This window comes from Cucurbita maxima, unplaced genomic scaffold, assembly GCF_002738345.1.
Source record: "Cucurbita maxima cultivar Rimu unplaced genomic scaffold, Cmax_1.0 Cma_Scf00007, whole genome shotgun sequence".
NCBI lineage: Eukaryota > Viridiplantae > Streptophyta > Magnoliopsida > Cucurbitales > Cucurbitaceae > Cucurbita > Cucurbita maxima.
This window is the reverse complement of record NW_019272023.1, coordinates 4063605-4081340: the sequence shown is the minus strand read 5'-3', so window position 1 is coordinate 4081340 and position 17736 is coordinate 4063605. Positions and strand designations below refer to the sequence as shown.

The following is a 17736-nucleotide window of genomic DNA, read 5'->3' as shown; positions in this document are numbered from 1 at the left end:
TCAAATTAATAGTGACTTAAATAATTTGATTTATGGAAATTTGAAAAATTAATTAATGGGAGTGGATCAAGGACATTAATCCACGTGTACAGAATCAGTTTCAGACAGGCTGACGAGGCAACACGTCTGGTGGGCCCTCCTTTTGTTTTAGCCATCCTGTCCATAACTGACCAATCAGAAGCTAGCAAACGCGACAAAACCGGCAATTTTCAGCCGTGAATTTTGTTTCATCAGTGCCCAATTTAACCCTAATGTTTTCTCCATCTCTTAAAAAAGAGTAGGGAGTTAACCGTACTTTATTATATATCTATTTCTCTCTAGTCCACATCTGTCTAATCCATGCGATTCTATAGGAATCCTTTTGCTTCTCTATATATTTTATTAGTTTTAGAAGGTTAGGTTTCTTTAAAAAGTGTTTACTAGTGAGAGATTTTCACACATTTATAAGATGTACTTTGTTTCCCTCTCTAATCAACGTGAGATTTTACAATCCACTCCTTTGGGGCCCAACGTTAGAAAATATTGTCCGTTTTAGCCCGTTGTGTATCGTCGTTAACCTCTAAAAAAAGATTTTCGCACTCTTGTATGGTATGCTATATTACTCTCTCTAACTGATATGAGATCTCACAATTCATTGAAACTTTAGCCAACTTGAAAATAGGGTTTACAACCAACCCTATAATAGATACGTTAGACCCTAAACCATATATTTAACTCGTATTATTAACCGTGGTTAAATTCTAACCATAAGGGAATTTTATTATCAATATTATTGCTATTTTTTTGGCAAAGGAATAATTTTTTTCAAGTAATGAAACATTTGCAAAAGAAGTGAGAGAATCAAAACGACAGCGTTAAGTGTTGACTAATACGGTAAGGTGGAAGAAATAAAGTCGAAAACGGCAAGAGAAATTCCCAAGAAGATCAGTGGGTGAGTGGGTGATTGGTTGCGGGTCTATGATGTCCACGTACGTGGTTCCAATTTTCCACGGTGCGTGATGAATCTAACCCACTAACCCTGAATCCAAACACAACCTGCCTTCTTTTAAGTCAAACCTCTGTCGCACCGAATGGACCTCGCTTGTTTGGTAGTCAAATTTGATCGGCGGTATATTATTATTTACGAAACTATATATTTAATATCTGTCACGAATTTAATTCTATTTTTAACATTTCATGTATATCATAAGTTTTTTTTTTCTTTAAATAAATTAATAATAAAATCACATGCAAAACAAAAAAAATGTTTCAAGAAGGTTCCGATCCAAACATCGAATATGAATCCAACAACCGATCATTTGCATATACTCGAGTGAGCAATTACGAGAAACAATGCAAAAAAGACTTAAGTATCAAATTAATAAAAGAATTGACTGACAATAAATATCACTTGACATTAAGGAGCGATAAAAATACTTTTTGTCTTTAGTAGTTGAACTACACCGTCATATTTTATTTTATTAATTATTTATTTAATAGTATTTATCTGTAGTTGGAAATTGTCTTAAATCATTTGGGTGTTGTTTCTTTCAAACTTTACTTTAGGTTTGATGTTAAAATCGATTCATTTAATTAATCATAATTAAGTTAATTATAGAGTGAGTCGTATTGGGACGGAAGGTAATCATCGTAGATTTCAAGTTCGATCTAATAACTATTATTCTTTTTAATTCTCTCTTGGTTGGAATCATTCGTTAAATTAGCTTTCGTGAAAGTTTGCAAGAATACTAAAACGACGTCTAACTTTACAAAATCCATCGGTGGGCGATTTATCATAATATACATGCAATTAAATATATTTAATTGAATTTTTTATTTAAAATTTTTAATAATTAGAATAGTTAAACTAATTAATACGATAAAAAAATATAAAATAACTAATTAATACGATAAAAAGATATAATATTTGATGTCGTTCTTACGTATATTTAAAAATTAAAAAAAAGCACAAATCAAATTATAAAATTGATTTTAGTAAATTAATTTTTAATATGATAAACCATTTTATTTCTTAATTAATAGTTAGTTAATTTTTAATATGGTAATCATTTTATTTTATTAATATTGGCTCGCCTCCGTCGGCGAGACAATATTCAAAAAAATTTCTATTTTTTTTTCGCGGGAAGTTCTTGAGGATGCGATGGCGGAGCAAGACAATGGCCTCGCTAATAGAGTTATTTTCTGCCCTAATCGACCTGCCGGTGACTTACTATCCTTCTCTGTATCTGTTTCTACGCCCTTATTTTTCAGCAAATTGTTAGTGATGTTATTTCTAGGGTATGCGGGAGATTTTATCCGTTTGATTTTGATGATGATCTGTTTTAGTCAATTAGTTTTGTTGGATTTGGAATTTGAGAAATTCTGCTTTCATCATTGTATTTTTTTGTTTATCCGTTGTAATTCTAGTGGATTGGGAAATGAAGCTTCGATTAGAAGCTTTGCTTTCAGAAGTTACTGATTATCTCCGTGTTACTCCTAAGATTCCTTTCGATCCGGGATTTACTGTTTTGATTTTCGCGATGTTTGCAGGCTGCCCAATTGAAGGTATGGAATCCGTGGTTGCGACTGTCAGTGGCTATCATGGCACTGAAAGATTCAACCTTATCAAGATGATATCTTATACTGGTGCCAGCTACGTGGGTGTAATGTCAAGGTCTATTACTCATTTGGTGGGTTTTAATTTTATTATTCCTCAATTCAATCTGAAAAGCACCAATAGATTTCAAAGAAGACGAGTTTTGCTAATGTGTATGTGTGTAAAAGAAAGAGTACAGAGTTCTGGATGAGGATTGAATGAAATACGTTTGAGTTTAATTTTGCAGTATTTATCTATTATAAGTCACCCATCTGCAATCTTAGTCTAAAAAATGATGTTACTTATTGTTTATTCTTATGGTGATTAGATTTGTTGGGAATTAGAAGGGAGGAAATTTAATCTTGCTAAGAAGTTTAAAACTATAATAGTCAATCATCGTTGGCTTGAAGATTGCATCAAACAGGGAATGCGTGTCCCTGAAGATCCTTACATTCTTCAAAGGTACAATCAATTTTATGCAGAAGGTTACTTTTTCTACATTAGATCATAGTTGCTTGTATACATCAAGCAATTAAATACTGTCATAATTCTCTGTTGTGGGGGTCTTGTTCAAACACATTACTAGTAAAAAAACTTAAGGGGTATATTTATTTTGTGAAGCGAGAAAAGATTTGTGTTTTCTAGCCATCAAGTCTAGTAAGTGTAGAAAATGGACAGTTGGGAACATTTAACAAATGACAAAGATTGAATGGAAAACTAAATGAAGCTGAAAATCTTATCTATTTTGTGTTGCAATTTAATTCGGTGCATATGTTCTGACTTTTTTATGCAAACCTTTGTAGTCAAATCAGGAAAGTTTTTTTTTCCCGAAAATAAATTATATCTTGCACTTCTTCATTCCTTGTATTCCTAATCCTGCCGATTTTTCACAGTAAAAGAGAACTAAATTTATAAACTGTATGGCCTTACTGTCTCTGATTACCTGTTCTTCCTAATGTTTTCCTTTGCATTTGCGCTATTAGCATGTTTTTTTTGTTGAGCTTTCCCTAAGGCTCGGTTACAAATCAGATAATATCCCACCATCGCTTTACGGTCTCTATCCTGTAATCTTGTTTATCTTTTTTTTCTTTTTTTCGTTTTTATTGATTTGAATTGTGGATTTTATTCCTTGCAGTGGCCAATCAGCAGGTCCCTTGTCAATGAAACTTCCTTTTTCTGACAAGGGTTCTGTCTCAACAAAAAAGTATAAGGTGCCTTCTGAAAAATTACATAATTGTGGAAATGTTGAAGATCAAAGAATTAAAGGCATGTGCTCTTTTGGTGATTCAATCTTGCCCCATTCTTCTTTGCTGGATAAGGTGATTCGAGTCGTTCCTTTCTTAAGATATGTGCACAAACTATCCTTAGTCTCTTACAGTTTTAAGTGGGGAGAAAGATATCGATGAGTTATTTTATTGTAAGTTGTAACTCAAATGTCAAAATTAAACTCTTTAGGGAAAATATTAAAGAATCTGAGTCCATTGATTGATTTACATTTCCTTTCATGGTTTTAGTGCAGTAAGTTCAGTTGAGATTTAGGGAATTCATTATTTTCTTCACATTCATAACTTCATTGATTTTTTTGAGGCCAAGTGCCATTCATAGATCTTTGTGCATGTTATGATATGTTAGATATTTAAATGTTAGGGCTCTCTTTATAGTCTTGTTTAGGTATTTTATTTTATTACTTAGGTTGTTAGTAAGTTTCTATGGTTAATTTTAAATAACCATCATTGTATTTAAATCTCATGAACTCATGACTTAAGCCTTTATAAAAAGACTAAGGCTTCTCCTTTTGTACAACTCTTCTTGATCATTAATAAAGTAACAACACTAAGGCATTTCGGATCCACCACCATTATCTTGAGAAAAAAAAGGTTGGAGTTCATTATTTGTCTAGAGTTAATACTCATCACTAACCCTTTTAATGTTAATCCCATCTAGGAGATGTACCCTGATTTTAGAAACAGCGATGACACCGCTCATAAACAAAAGCACAAATTGCGGAAGAGGATTTCAAAGCTAGAAGAACCATCAAGCTCAAGTAGCAAAAACCATTTTAAGGAACCAACTCCCTCTGATTTTTTTGCAATTGGGGTAAGATATATCATTCTTCTTTCCATATTACATTTTAACCCCATTCATTTTTATCCACATTGCTACACTTGACTGAATAAAGTCCGCTTCTTTTGCACTTGAGGTCTAAATCTGTGGTAATATCTTGTACTAGCGCATGGTTTCGATCTAATAAATATATGTTCTAAATTTCTTATGTATTTAAGTAGTTTCCTTTAATTAACTAATGTGCTCTGGTTCTCATATTCTAATTGTAGGTTGATGACATGGTATGTTTTGGTTGACCTTCCAATAATTTGAAGTTCTATTCTTATTTTTTTGAAGATGAAACAAGAGTTTTATTGATAAATGAAATGACCACCAATGGCGGATTACAAACAATGATCTTCACTTGTAAATTAAAGAAGAAAGACTATAATCTTTAAAAGGGTGGGGACACTTACACCCATACTGACATCTCTATGCACTTTAGAATCCTTTGAACTACATGACTCTGGAGAACTAGTGGTAGAACCTTCAATAGAAAACAGGAGTTTGGCATGATTTGTCTCGGATATAACAAAACAATGCACGATGGTTAAGAGGAGGCATTCGGCACGTGGGAAAGAAATTATGATGCCTGATAATAAAATGACTGTATACATGTGAGCGGTATAACATTCATAACGTTTTTACACAAATGTATCTTAACACGATCGTACATTGAGTATTTCTCTACATTAGAATATAAAATTTTATATTTGTTCGAATTAAATTATATATTAAAAAAGTCTGCTCTAATAATGAATAACTGTGAGTAGTATTCTTTAGATTATTAATGTGGTTTACTTCTGCATTTTCATTTTGGTGTGGGTTGATGACTTGATATGATCTGACTAATCAATAATCGTCCATGAACTTCAAATCTATTCGCCATAAACTTGTCAATTCATTTAACTGGTTGTGGCTAGGCTTTGACTTGGGAAGATTTTGCCTCATGTAGGAAGAATTGGTGTCTCATTAATCCCATCTTTTGAAATTCAGAAATACTGCCTGTTTTGCTTCTATGACTAGGGAATTTCAAACCCCAAAGCTTAATTGTAGACAGTACCTTTTGTAACGATTTGCCTCATTGGACCAGGAGATAATTTCAAATTGTCTGTTCAGAGGTGTAACTTTTACAGCGCTCACTTTTTCTTTTACTAGTATGTCACATTCTTTTGCACGTTGTCTCCTTTATTGGGTAATTGATTCCCTTTATTATTCTGATGAAATCCTATTCCCTTGTCTTTTTTGGTAAATCGTCACTTGAGAAAAGTAGCATTTTACTGTGAATCACAACTTCTTATGTACTTTTCAACTTTTGTTTTATTCATTGAGTTGTCTTTATTTCATTTGGATAGTGTGGCAGTTCTTCAAGTTTGGCGAGAGATGAAACAAAAGGTAAAAGATATAATGAAAACTCTACTGTTAGATCTTCTAGGAGATGGCGGCGACTTGTGAAGAAAAATTCTAGCGAAGATCATAATGACCCTGACGTTTGGAATTTTGACCCGGAGCAGTATCATTTGGCCACTCGTAATAGTCTTACAGTTTTGTCTAGTCATTGTGATGATGAAACAGATACTGAAGTGGTAAACGTTGGAGGAACAGCTGATCGTGATCAGTTGTGCGACGAAAGGGGGCTAGCGAGTGACAGTTTTGAAGGTGTTGAGGCTTGTGAGAACCAATCTACTTCCAGACATACAAACTTACTAGTCGAAAATGCACCAAGAATTCTCACAGTAACTTCAGAAGATGAATTGCACAAAGATTTACAAAAGATCATTGAGGATCCAGTTATAGAACTCAATGAGAGCATACCCTCTACTACAACAGAGTTATCATGTGTCATCTGTTGGACAGATTTTAGTTCGACGAGGGGTGTTTTGCCCTGTGGGCACCGATTTTGCTACTCATGCATTCAAAACTGGGCAGATCACATGGTAAAAGTTTTATTCAATGTCTATACATGGAGACTCGAGTATCCAATTAAACCTTGTTGTGATATTCTTTTTGCTTTTTGAGCTAACGCTTATAAAAGCCAGGTCCTTGGACAGCGAACTGTGCAATTTATCCAGCATATGAGAGTCAGATTTTCTGACTTCATTCACTAGGTTATTTTTTGCCATCATGGTTGGAACTAGAGAACAACTTATTTGAATTTGCTATCGTAGCCATAATTTTCTTAACGATAATGCTACATAATTTGTAGTAAAACTCTGGATTATGTTTAAAAACATACTAATTATGGTTGTAAAACTATGGTGCCAACTTCTATTTTGAAATTCTTAAAGACTGTTAACGATTTTTGTTCTTTGAACTTGTAGAGTGAGTTCTGTCATTCTCGATCGATCAATTTACTCATCTTTCAAATTCTGTCTATGTTCTAGTATGTACTATGAAGTGCGGGGTCAGTTTCAAGGTCCTAATCTATTGGTCTTGTGCTTGTAGGCTTCGAGCAGAAAGATCTCAACTTGCCCTTTGTGCAAAGCCAGTTTTCTGAGCATCACAAAGGTTGAAGATGCTGCCACTTCGGATCAGAAGATATACTCCCAAACAATTCCATGTGGACCATCTCTATTGGATATTTACATTCTTCCCGATGAGAGAACTCTTGACAGCGTTGTTCAGGTCACATCTTCTTTATGCGCAGCATCCTTACTCTGTCGTTTTTTTGCGGGTTTGTGTGTGTTTGGGGGCACTTCTCATTGATATAATGAAAAAGAATAAAAGCTCAAGGGATACAAATTCCAAAGGGAGTGAAAAAAAATGCTAACAATAAATACAACCTTATAGAGATTAGCTAAGAAATTAAATAAACATTCAAAGAACCAAAATCTTTTCTAATATCTTTGATTGAAAGACTTGGAGAACTTGCAAAGGAATGATGGAACTATGTATAAAGCTTCCACCAAACGCTGTGTACTCATAGCTACTTCAAAATCTTCCAAAGAAAACCAAGAACCGTGCACCAACCCTCAAAGAAACCTTTTAAAACCAACCATAAGGCATTGTGATGCAATATATTCAAAAAGTTTCTCAATACCAAAGAGATTGATTCCATCAAACTCTAACTTTAAGTCAAATCTGCACATGACTACTTGGAAAGTTCTTCAGCTTTGCAAGAACAACTATCCCACAAAAAGAAGCTTTGGAAGAACCATCATCGGTAAAGAAGTAAAGTTCTCTTTTATGCAAGTTAATCCAATTATCTCATATAAAAACAACAAATTTTGGAAAGCTAAACTGTGATACGGGTTCCTTTTTCTAAGTGAAAGGAGAAATTTCACAAAACTCAAGACCACAGGCTTTTATCAATAGAGCGAATTTGGCCGATGGGGATGAAGAAATAAGAGGAGTCTTTTTGTCACAATCTTCAAATAATAAGTCAAGATCTTCAGAAAAAGAATTTTCAAAAAACATCAGTATCTATAGTGAAGTCCACTCGCAGAATGACTTATTCTACACTACTCAAATTTACCTCAGAGTTAACCTTAGAGACTTCATCACGAGGTGCAAGGTTTCTTTTCTTTTTTTTTTTTTTTTAAGTGTACAACTTCTCTTGTTAAACCTATATCTGGATCCAAAAGTGGGAAAACAAAATGGTTATTTGGGGTAAGATAGGTGAAGCGGAGGGTCGAAAGACGACGGTACGATCAACGTACTTTTTTCAGGTTTAGAAGTCGTCTGATGAAACACGAGCACTTCATTTTCAAGAACTCTATTCGTTGCAACTGTTATTTTCTTAATCATATCTTCATAATACTTGCTATATCTCCATGGATGCATATTTATTTATAACTGTTAAAACGACCTATCTGGACCAACTGCTAAATCTCGATAGTTATAAATAACAGCCCTCTGTAGCAGCTGTTTGTAGTATATGTCGATGTCAGGAACCAGAGGATCTCCTCATGAGCTGCCATCTTTGCCAGATTCGACATATTCATTCATACTGCCTGGACCCTCCCCTGTTACCATGGATTTGTATTCACTGTAAGGATCTACAAACACTCTACCATCGAAGACATTGATTTGTTGTCTTGAAATCAGGTAACTTGCCTCCACTTCCTATTCTGTCGTATTGTTTTGTGTGCTTTTCAAAATTCATCTGAGTTGGGGCATTGGTGGATTGAAGGGTAGCATTCGGGTTGTTGTGATCACAAACAAAATAGCTACCAACTTGTATGTGCTCAAGGATACTGCTATCATTCTCCTCCTATTAGAAGCTAAGCACATGGGATGGGACTTATCGAATCATCTACCTAGCTGCAGATTACCCCATTAAGAAGTTAGTCTATAAAGTTCTTAGTTAGCTGAAGATTTTGAAGCAAAGAAAACCCAGCACTGATTATTGTTATTATTTTGAAACCTTTCATTTTGTTTTGCTGCTATGATCTTGCTATGAACTAAAAATTGAACTGCATACACCATTCATGTTCATATCGATTTCTTATGCATCGTTGTATCTAACACTATATTTCTATAGCATCTTTTATTTCAAAACAATAAAAATGCTATCGATCTACCATCAAAAACTCATATTAAATTTCTCTAAACGTGGGTGGAGGTTGCACGATAGTTTCGTTATTCCAATAAATGACCTACAATCACCCCATAAAATTCGTCAAGACACAATCGTGGTAATTAGCATCAGAGCTCAACTAAACACAACAAGCTCAAATCACTACCCTATATCTCAAGTTAACGGTACCATTTAACGTCAATCTAAACACTAATTACGATCGATTCAACGGTTCGATCTTCCACTTCTCCAAAAGTACTATTTGGCAACCAAGAAATGAGATCGAGAAAAAAAAAAAAAAAAAACTTAAATTTTTTCCCCCAAACAATAACACCAAAAGCTTAAAATTAAATGAAATTACAGATCAAACTCCATTTTTGGAAGAACTGTGAAGAACAGAGAGGGAGAGAATCAATTTTCATGGTGTGTTGAATGATCTTCTGAGCCTTTCTGCTTCTGATTTCAACTCTCATGCTTTCACTTTTCTCCATCTTATCATAATCATTCCATGCTTTCTTCTTCATCTTCAATGATTTCTTGATTTTTGCTTTCAAATTCTCCACTGCCCTCTCTATTAAACCCATCACCATCTTTTTTAGAAAGAGAAGAACAAGTTTAGAATAAAAAAAATAAAAAATAAAAATTGTGGGTTTTGATTTTCGCTACATTATCTATTTGTTTTGAATTGCTTCTACGAGTGAAGACTGTTGGATGAAAGTTCATATCGGCTAATTTAAACGAATACTATCTCCATTGTTATGAGGCCTTTTGTGGAAGTCCAAAGCAAATTCACAAGAACTTATACTCAAAGTCAACAATATGATACCATTGTGGAGAGTCGTGTTCATTTAACATGATATCAGAGTCATGCCCCTATCTCATAGACGTACAGATTCCTTTAGTATGTTTTTTCTGGTGTGAAATTTTTTTCAAGGTCACTTAATATAGGATTACTTAATATTGGGCTCAAGTTATTACTAACCAATATGACATTGGGTCCTTCGAAATGTACCACGAACGATGAATGATTGAGAGAGCATAAGAGCGATGGATGAGGATGATAGCTATGAGGGAACGGAACCGAGAGATGAAAAAAGGTGCATGGTAGTGATTGATAGAGAACAATTGGTTAGAGAGAACGAAACTAGGGAACTCGAGATCAAAGTTGAATCATGAACTCGAGAATCGATCCAAACTAATCGATTACGCAACACAATCGAAATTCACACCCTCTAAACTTTATAAATCAAGATAACACGGGTAGGATTTTATGCCAAATTTATTCTATCTAAATTAATTTAAACATAATTTAATTAAATTATTTATTAAAATAAATACTTCAATATTTTAATCCAAAATTTAAAAGAAATTTATTTATTTATTAAAGAAAAAATAATAAAAATTAATGTATAAAAATCCAAAATTAGTTTTAAATATGAAAAAAGTTAATAGAAAATCATATCACAATGTCATATTCCTCTCAACTTGTAAAGGAGGAACTATCTTCTACGGACGCATCTACATCTCCAATACAGTATTCCTACTGAATGGACGGTCTTGATCCTTCCTCATAGCACGATGTGAAATATTCTTTGATTTATAAATTTATTTGAAACGTCCACGTTAAATGTATATTTGACTCGAAGATTAGAATGGTTGGAGTCCGCTTTTTGTCGTTGCATCATTTTGGATCGGTCATTGACTCGTTCGTATTTTTGTTGACTTATTGAATTTTTAGATCGACTCTTAGCTTGTTACGCGACGAACAATGTCATAGTTATATAGTTATGCTTGTCTAAGACGTGTTGTTTATATTGACTCGTTTATTCATGTTTTCATCAGTTGTCTACTTTTTTATGTTCGTTTTATTTTCTTAGACATGGAGAATGAAATAGGTGGGGTAGAAGGAAGACCGTCCCTACAACACCCCGTGACATCTTTAAGTATATCCAAAGCCTTCCCGTCCTTGCTCCGTCTCGTGAGTATCTCTAAATATATATAAATGTCTTTCCATCCTTGTCCCGTGGACATCTCTAGGTTTATCTAAAGCATTTCCGATGGGGATTGAGATGATAAGAGGAGATGCGATGTTGCATTGAGAGACCTTGGCCCCGAGCAAAAACAAGGTCGAGTCGAATGATTTGGTCTAGTGTAGAGGCAAGTCGGTTGTGTCGCAGATGATTGAACATACACGCGCAGGCGGCGTGCGTGGTCGAACAAGGTTGGATTCCGTACAAGCGATGTTCGATTAGTGAAGACAAAGCTCGGCTAAAGTTCGATGAAGCCACAAAGTTGAGGCGAAAAAGATATATGAGATTTAATTCTGTTTAAGGCTAGTGGGGGCTCGAGATGGCACGCGGGGGCTCGAGGTGACCATTGGTAGTCCGTGCATGATTGACGGGAGATCTCTAGGTATATATGTAAATTAAATATTAGAGTAAATGGTAACTTATTGTTCCATTTTCTTTCTCCTTCCCGTCGAAACCCTAGCCCCCAAAGTCTCCCATCTTAAGCCCTAGCCTTCCGGTTCTCCATTGTCTGCGCAATGGTTCAGCAGACAAATCCATCCAAATTGCGTTGGGGGGAGCTAGAAGACGACGATGGGGATCTTGATTTTCTCCTTCCGCCGAAGCAAATTATCGGGCCAGACGAAAATGGATTGAAGAAAATTGTCGAGTATCAGTTTAACGAAGATGGTAATAAGGTCAAAATCACTACCACCACTCGCACACGCAAGCTCGCCCATGCTCGCCTTAGTAAACATGCCGTCGAGCGCCGATCTTGGGCTAAGTTCGGCGATGCTGTCCATGAAGATGTCGGCAGTAGGCTTACTATGGTCTCCACTGAGGAGATTCTTCTCGAGCGCCCTCGTGCTCCTGGTTTGTTTTCAAATATTCTTGATTTTCGTAGTTTTCGGAATTGTGTGCATTTGATTTATGTAGCAACTATTTAGTTTCAATTAGTTTCTATGTTTGAGTGCATAAGAAAATAAGGTTGTTCTTATGGCTAATGTGGTGATTGAGCTATAGAAACTATGGCACTTGCTTACTAGAAATGTGTAAGCGTCTTTGGTTTGTATTTGAAATGAGGTAAGAGAATCACTTTTGTGTGAGGAGAGTGATAGATTTTGCAGAACTATGCATGTGGTGTTTGTTCTTTGGGGAATTACTGGGCTGTCTTGTGAAGTGAGTACCTCAAATTGTCATTTGTTTGTACAATAGATTTTCTTTTAAAGAATGAGAACGGTTACAGGTAGCAAACCAGAGGAGCCAAAGGTTGCTGGAGATCCCCTAGCTCAACTTGGTAAAGGTGGAGCTGTTCTTATGGTCTGTCGAACTTGTGGTAAAAAGGGTGACCACTGGACCTCAAGGTGTCCTTACAAAGACCTGGCACCACAAGCTGATGGGTTGGATAAGCCTGTTGCACCAGAGGCTGGAACTGCTGCTCCTGGTGCAACGAAGGGAGCATATGTTCCTCCAGGTATGAGAGCAGGGGCAGAGAGGACTGGAACTGACATGAGACGTAGGAATGATGAAAACTCTGTTCGTGTCACCAACCTTTCGGAGGACACTCGAGAGCCTGACTTGCAGGAACTCTTCCGACCATTTGGTGCTGTTAGTCGAGTTTATGTTGCTATTGATCAAAAGACTTGCATGAGCAGAGGTTTTGGTTTCGTAAATTTTGTGAATCGTGAGGATGCACAAAGATCAATTAACAAGCTCAATGGATATGGTTATGATAATCTCATCCTTAGAGTTGAATGGGCCACTCCAAGAGCGACTTAAAGGTAGGAACTCTCTCTCAAACTGTCTTGTAATTTGCGTACTCCTGTTGTTGGAGTTTTCTTTCCCACATTTTGATAATGCCTTTTTGAGGTTCTTTAAGTCCAAAAAATTACTCAATGTGTACTTGATCATATTGTTTTACATGCAGTAGAATTAATCAGATGTCTTTGAGTTTACTTGTTTGATCGGTTGAAGCGGGGACGAATGATTATGTTATTTATTTATTTTTTTCACATTTTCTTAGAATTGCATATTACAGAAATGACAATAGGAAAATGTAGAGGAAAAACCATTGCTATTCATTAGGCTCTATGCATTATTGGACAATATGGTTTTGATATGAACATGTTTTACACTCTTGAGAAGAAGCCATATGCGGTGATATGATATGTTCTATCTTTGTTAGTTAGGGGTGAGAAGCTATCCTATTCAGTCTCAAACTGATAGATTTTGATTACTCTTGATAGTATAGTCAGGCTGGGAGATCCTTTTATTGGTTGGGGCAAGTTTTGTGTAAATTAGCAGTCTTGCAAAGTGATCGAGTCTGGATAATATGAATTAGAGTTTCTATGCTCGAGAGTTATGTCTCTCTCGACCTTAGCGTTTCTTATTCGAAGGTCACATATTTGAACACTCAAGTAGTTTGATAAGCTTTGGTGTTTCTTATTCGAAGGCCACATATTTGAACATTCAAGTAGGTTTGATCAACTTTGGCGTTTCTTATTTGAAGGTTTGATCAGCTTTGGCGTTTCTTATTCGAAGGTCACATATTTAAACACTCAAAGTAGGTTTGATAAGCTTTGACATTTCTTATTCGAAGGTCACATCTTTGAATACTCAAGTAGGTTCGTTCACTTTTCTATAATTAAAATTTATTAAAATTATATATGATTAAAATTCAAAATACGAGGATTAAAATGGTAACATTGTTGTCACAAGTTATTTCATTCATTTCTTACCATTTATATTTAAATTCAAGAGCTTTTTATGGCAGTAAAAGAACAAATGTCACGTGCATAACGTTTTCTTTTTCTTTTTCTTTTAAAAATATTCCAAGATGCTTAAAATTGAAAAAAAAAGTAAAAAAGTAAAAAAAGTAAAAAATTCTGATGAAAATTATGTTCCTTCCCATCACCGACAGTTGAAAAAGTATTTTTAAAATTTTTATATTTAAGAAAATAGTTTTATTAATTAATAAAACAGAATTTAAAATAAAATTAAAAAATTATTTATTCTCCTTTAGTTTTTTTTTAAAGCATATTTATGACGTTAAATAAAAAAGTTTTTAATAATTGATTGATTAGGTTAGATGAAAAATATTGGTTGAAGTAATGTAGACCTTAACCTTCCTTCCTATCTACTCTTGTCTCTTATTACATTCTTCCCTTTTCTCTTTTTAATTCATTTAATATCACTTTTTCTCTCTCCAAACAAATTATTCTACTATAATTATCCCCTAATAATTATTACATCATATTAACAACGAGTTATATCGTTTTTTTTTTATATATATAATCGAGAGTTGGAGCTTTACACCTTATACTCGGAGGTACGGGTGCTCTCCCGAGGCTTGAACTTGGAGGATATCAGGGCTTTTCGACATCAAGCTACATCTAAGTTTTAGCTTACGACATTTGAGTAAATATGATCAAATAAGAGTGTGTTCAAATGATTCGAGAATTCTATCAACTTGGACTACCCAACCCAAACCCAACCTTAAAAGTAGGTTAGGTGAGGTTGAATTTTTGAAAAACCAAAAATTCGAGTCGACCGCGGGTTCACATTTTTTGGTCGATCAATCCAATCAACTCGAAAACAAGGTTACAATGTGACCCTACCTTGCCCTATTTTCAAGAATATTTAATATTTGTAACTAAGGTTAGTGATGCAAATATTTGATAAAAAAACAAGAACAATTCAACAAGCCAACTTAACATAACTCGAAAATAGAGGGTTGAGTTATGAACTGTACTTAGATTGCTCGGGACACCGACCCAACAAACTACACCTCTCTTTTTGCTTAATTATGTAGCAAAAGATAGGCCATTTATAGACCATAATAATGAAGAAGAGTTTTGTAGTAATTATTATAGAACTAATTTTTTGGCTATTTTATTTGTAAGTGGTTGAAAAGTATGCATCTTGCACATGCTACACAAAATTCAAACCCCTTTTTTACTGGCAACATATAATATATTAAAAAAATTTATATCTATTAAGCCCCTAAACCGCTCAACTTTCAATTTTGTGTCCAATACGTTTACAGGTTTAAGAGTCGATTAAAAAATTAAAAATAAAAAAACTAAATTTAATACAAAACGTGACTTATTCGTAGGTATTTTCTTCGCAAGGTTGGATTCTCGATCCACCAATTATCTGGAATATTGGCAAACAGGGTTTCACTATCTAGAACACATGAACAATACACCAGATCAAACAATGTCAAAAATTGAACTTAACTTGTGAGATGAGACATAAAAGCACGAGTAGCTAATTCTATTGACTTGTTTTGAATTGGGTTGACCCGAACCAAAATTTCGACCAACTATAAATTTATAATTAAAAAAATTAACAAATTTTATTTGATTTTCCATCACTCCCATAAATCATGGTAATACTTCCATTTCACTAGTCTAGACTTTGGTACCTTCTCTCTCACTCTCTCTCTATATATATATGTGTGTATATATATATATATATAATGCAGTTTCCTTTTATTTTATCTCATATTTCTCTCTCCAATGATGCCCCATCGCCAAGCAAGCTCCGACCTCCGCCCCTGCAAAAATGGCAAATACAGAGCCCTAATGCCCATTCTCTGCGGAGCATTCGCCCTATTTATCCTCACCACAGTCCCCTTTTCTTTTCCTCTCGAATCCTCCTCCGCCGTCGCCGCCGCTGTCTTTCGCTCCCAAATCTTCGCCTCCGGAAATCTCTCCATTCTCTCCGTCGTCCCCTGTGATCTCGCCGTTGGCGATTGGATCCCCAATCCGAACCCTAACGCCGCCCTCCCCTACACGAATGATACCTGCTGGGCGATTCACGAGCACCTGAACTGCCTCAAGTACGGCCGCCCTGTCGACGGCTTCCTCCGATGGCGGTGGCGGCCGGATGGATGCGAGCTGCCGGCGTTTAATCCGGCGCAGTTCCTGGAGCTGATGAGACATAAGGCGTTTGCGTTTGTGGGAGATAATATTGCGAGGAATCACGTTCAGTCTCTCATCTGCCTCCTCTCTAAGGTCATTTTTGGAATTTTATTTTTTCTAATTAAATTTTATATATTTTTTTAAAATTTTAATTTATGAATTATATGATAAAGTTTTCTATAATGATTTTGATGCTTTTTGGCCTTTTTGAAAATTGTGAATTTTCTATAATTATTTCTTTTTTTTTTTTTGAAATTTGTGCAAAAATATTTAGAAATAAAATCTGGATTTTTTCTTTTTTTATGATTTTAATTTTTAAATTTCTTATACAAATTTTATTGGCATTCCTTTTTTGGATTTTTTTTTTTATAGAAAAATTCTATTTAATGAATTATTTATGAATATTTAAAATGAGCTCTATAAGTATTTTTAAATTTTCAGATAAAAAAGCAAATATTTTTATGTTTTTTTAAATCTAAAATTTCTATTTAAAAAAAAAGGATAAACTTGTATTCAAACATGTTTCATTAGATTTTGTTCTGAAAATTGAAAAAACTATTTCAAAACAGAGTTTCTGAAGAGTCATAAAGCCTTTAAACTTCCCCTTTGAGTGAAATTTACTTCATTCCTTACACCTTTTTCCTTCTTTTGTTGATTCTCAGCTGGAGTATCCGATCGACGTTTCACCCAGCCGAGATGAACACTTCAAGAGATGGAAATACATGTCCTATAACTTCACCATGACGTTTTTGTGGACAACACATTTGGTAAGATCAGAAGAATCAACAACAGGAGGCACCTATAATCTATATCTGGATGAGTTTGATGAATTCTGGACTTCCCAGATGGGTAGATTGGATTACTTGGTGATCTCGTCGGGTCAATGGTTTCTCCATCCTATGTTTTTCCATGAAAACCGACAAGTTGTCGGGTGCCATGACTGCTTTCTCAACAATGTCAGTGAGCTCGGAATCTACCATGGCTATAGGAAAGCCTTCAGAACAGCCTTCAAAGCCATTTTGAGCTCAGATAGCTACAAGGGTATCACTTACATGAGGAGTTTTTCACCAGCACACTTTGAGAATGGGCTGTGGAATCAAGGAGGGAACTGTTTGAGAACAGAGCCATTTAGGAGCAAAGATTCAGCATTAGAAGGTATGAACTTGGAGTTCTATATGACTCAAATGGAGGAGTTTAGGAGAGCTGAGAGAGAAGGGAGGAAGAAGGGGCTTAAGTTCAGGTTGCTTGATACAACACAGGCCATGTGGCTAAGACCAGATGGCCACCCAAGTAAGTATGGTCATTGGCCTGAAGAGAATGTGAGTTTGTATAATGATTGTGTTCATTGGTGCCTGCCTGGTCCTATTGACATTTGGAGTGATTTCTTGCTTCATATGCTGAAAATGGAGGGTATCAGATCAGCTCAGGAGAGAGTTCAATATGATCATGAAACAGAATTGAATCAAAGATGAATTTCTTATATACTGCATTTTGATTTCTCTTGTTTGTTTTGGTTTTAGTTTTGATTCTTTATTTTATTACATTCACAGCTGTTCATCTGTATTACTCCACCTATTAAATGAAGGAAGGAATGCAATTTGCATCAGA

At 35.0% G+C, this 17736-nt stretch overlaps 3 protein-coding genes across 5 annotated transcripts; all 3 read left to right on the top strand.

The window, feature by feature from the left end:
* Positions 1 to 2081: 2081 nt before the first annotated feature.
* On the top strand, positions 2082 to 9072 carry LOC111482151 (E3 ubiquitin-protein ligase rnf8-A). 3 transcript variants are annotated; one of them, XM_023127824.1, is made up of 9 exons: positions 2082 to 2201; positions 2530 to 2669; positions 2904 to 3037; positions 3711 to 3894; positions 4520 to 4672; positions 6034 to 6615; positions 7124 to 7303; positions 8530 to 8725; positions 8816 to 9072. In XM_023127824.1, the coding sequence occupies exons 1-8, from the start codon at positions 2141 to 2143 to the stop codon at positions 8704 to 8706; spliced, it is 1611 nt and encodes a 536-aa protein (XP_022983592.1). In that variant the 5' UTR covers positions 2082 to 2140; the 3' UTR covers positions 8707 to 8725; positions 8816 to 9072. The 3 variants fall into 3 exon arrangements, with proteins under 3 accessions (XP_022983592.1, XP_022983591.1, XP_022983593.1); XM_023127823.1 differs by having other exon boundaries at positions 2083 to 2201; positions 8811 to 9072; XM_023127825.1 differs by lacking the exon at positions 2082 to 2201 and having other exon boundaries at positions 2563 to 2653; positions 8811 to 9072.
* Positions 9073 to 11641: 2569 nt separating this feature from the next.
* LOC111482111 (eukaryotic translation initiation factor 3 subunit G-like) lies at positions 11642 to 13165 on the top strand. The gene is made up of 2 exons (XM_023127771.1): positions 11642 to 12076; positions 12450 to 13165. Exons 1-2 carry the CDS (start codon positions 11743 to 11745, stop codon positions 12980 to 12982), a joined length of 867 nt encoding a protein of 288 aa, XP_022983539.1. The 5' UTR covers positions 11642 to 11742; the 3' UTR covers positions 12983 to 13165.
* Positions 13166 to 15647: 2482 nt separating this feature from the next.
* LOC111482018 (protein trichome birefringence-like 19) lies at positions 15648 to 17734 on the top strand. Its single transcript, XM_023127639.1, has 2 exons — positions 15648 to 16221; positions 16791 to 17734. Exons 1-2 carry the CDS (start codon positions 15724 to 15726, stop codon positions 17598 to 17600), a joined length of 1308 nt encoding a protein of 435 aa, XP_022983407.1. The 5' UTR covers positions 15648 to 15723; the 3' UTR covers positions 17601 to 17734.
* Positions 17735 to 17736: the final 2 nt, after the last annotated feature.

What these genes read in the sequence shown, in the direction of transcription:
- LOC111482151 (XM_023127824.1), top strand. Translation starts at nt 2,141, where the DNA reads ATGGCGGAGCAAGACAATGGCCTCGCTAATAGAGTTATTTTCTGCCCT. An exon ending in CTGCCCTAATCGACCTGCCG is followed by an intron (nt 2,202 to 2,529) that starts GTGACTTACTAT and finishes CGATGTTTGCAG; the next exon opens with GCTGCCCAATTGAAGGTATG. An exon ending in GATCCTTACATTCTTCAAAG is followed by an intron (nt 3,038 to 3,710) that starts GTACAATCAATT and finishes TATTCCTTGCAG; the next exon opens with TGGCCAATCAGCAGGTCCCT.
- LOC111482111 (XM_023127771.1), top strand. Translation starts at nt 11,743, where the DNA reads ATGGTTCAGCAGACAAATCCATCCAAATTGCGTTGGGGGGAGCTAGAA. An exon ending in CGAGCGCCCTCGTGCTCCTG is followed by an intron (nt 12,077 to 12,449) that starts GTTTGTTTTCAA and finishes GAACGGTTACAG; the next exon opens with GTAGCAAACCAGAGGAGCCA.
- LOC111482018 (XM_023127639.1), top strand. Translation starts at nt 15,724, where the DNA reads ATGATGCCCCATCGCCAAGCAAGCTCCGACCTCCGCCCCTGCAAAAAT. An exon ending in TCATCTGCCTCCTCTCTAAG is followed by an intron (nt 16,222 to 16,790) that starts GTCATTTTTGGA and finishes GTTGATTCTCAG; the next exon opens with CTGGAGTATCCGATCGACGT.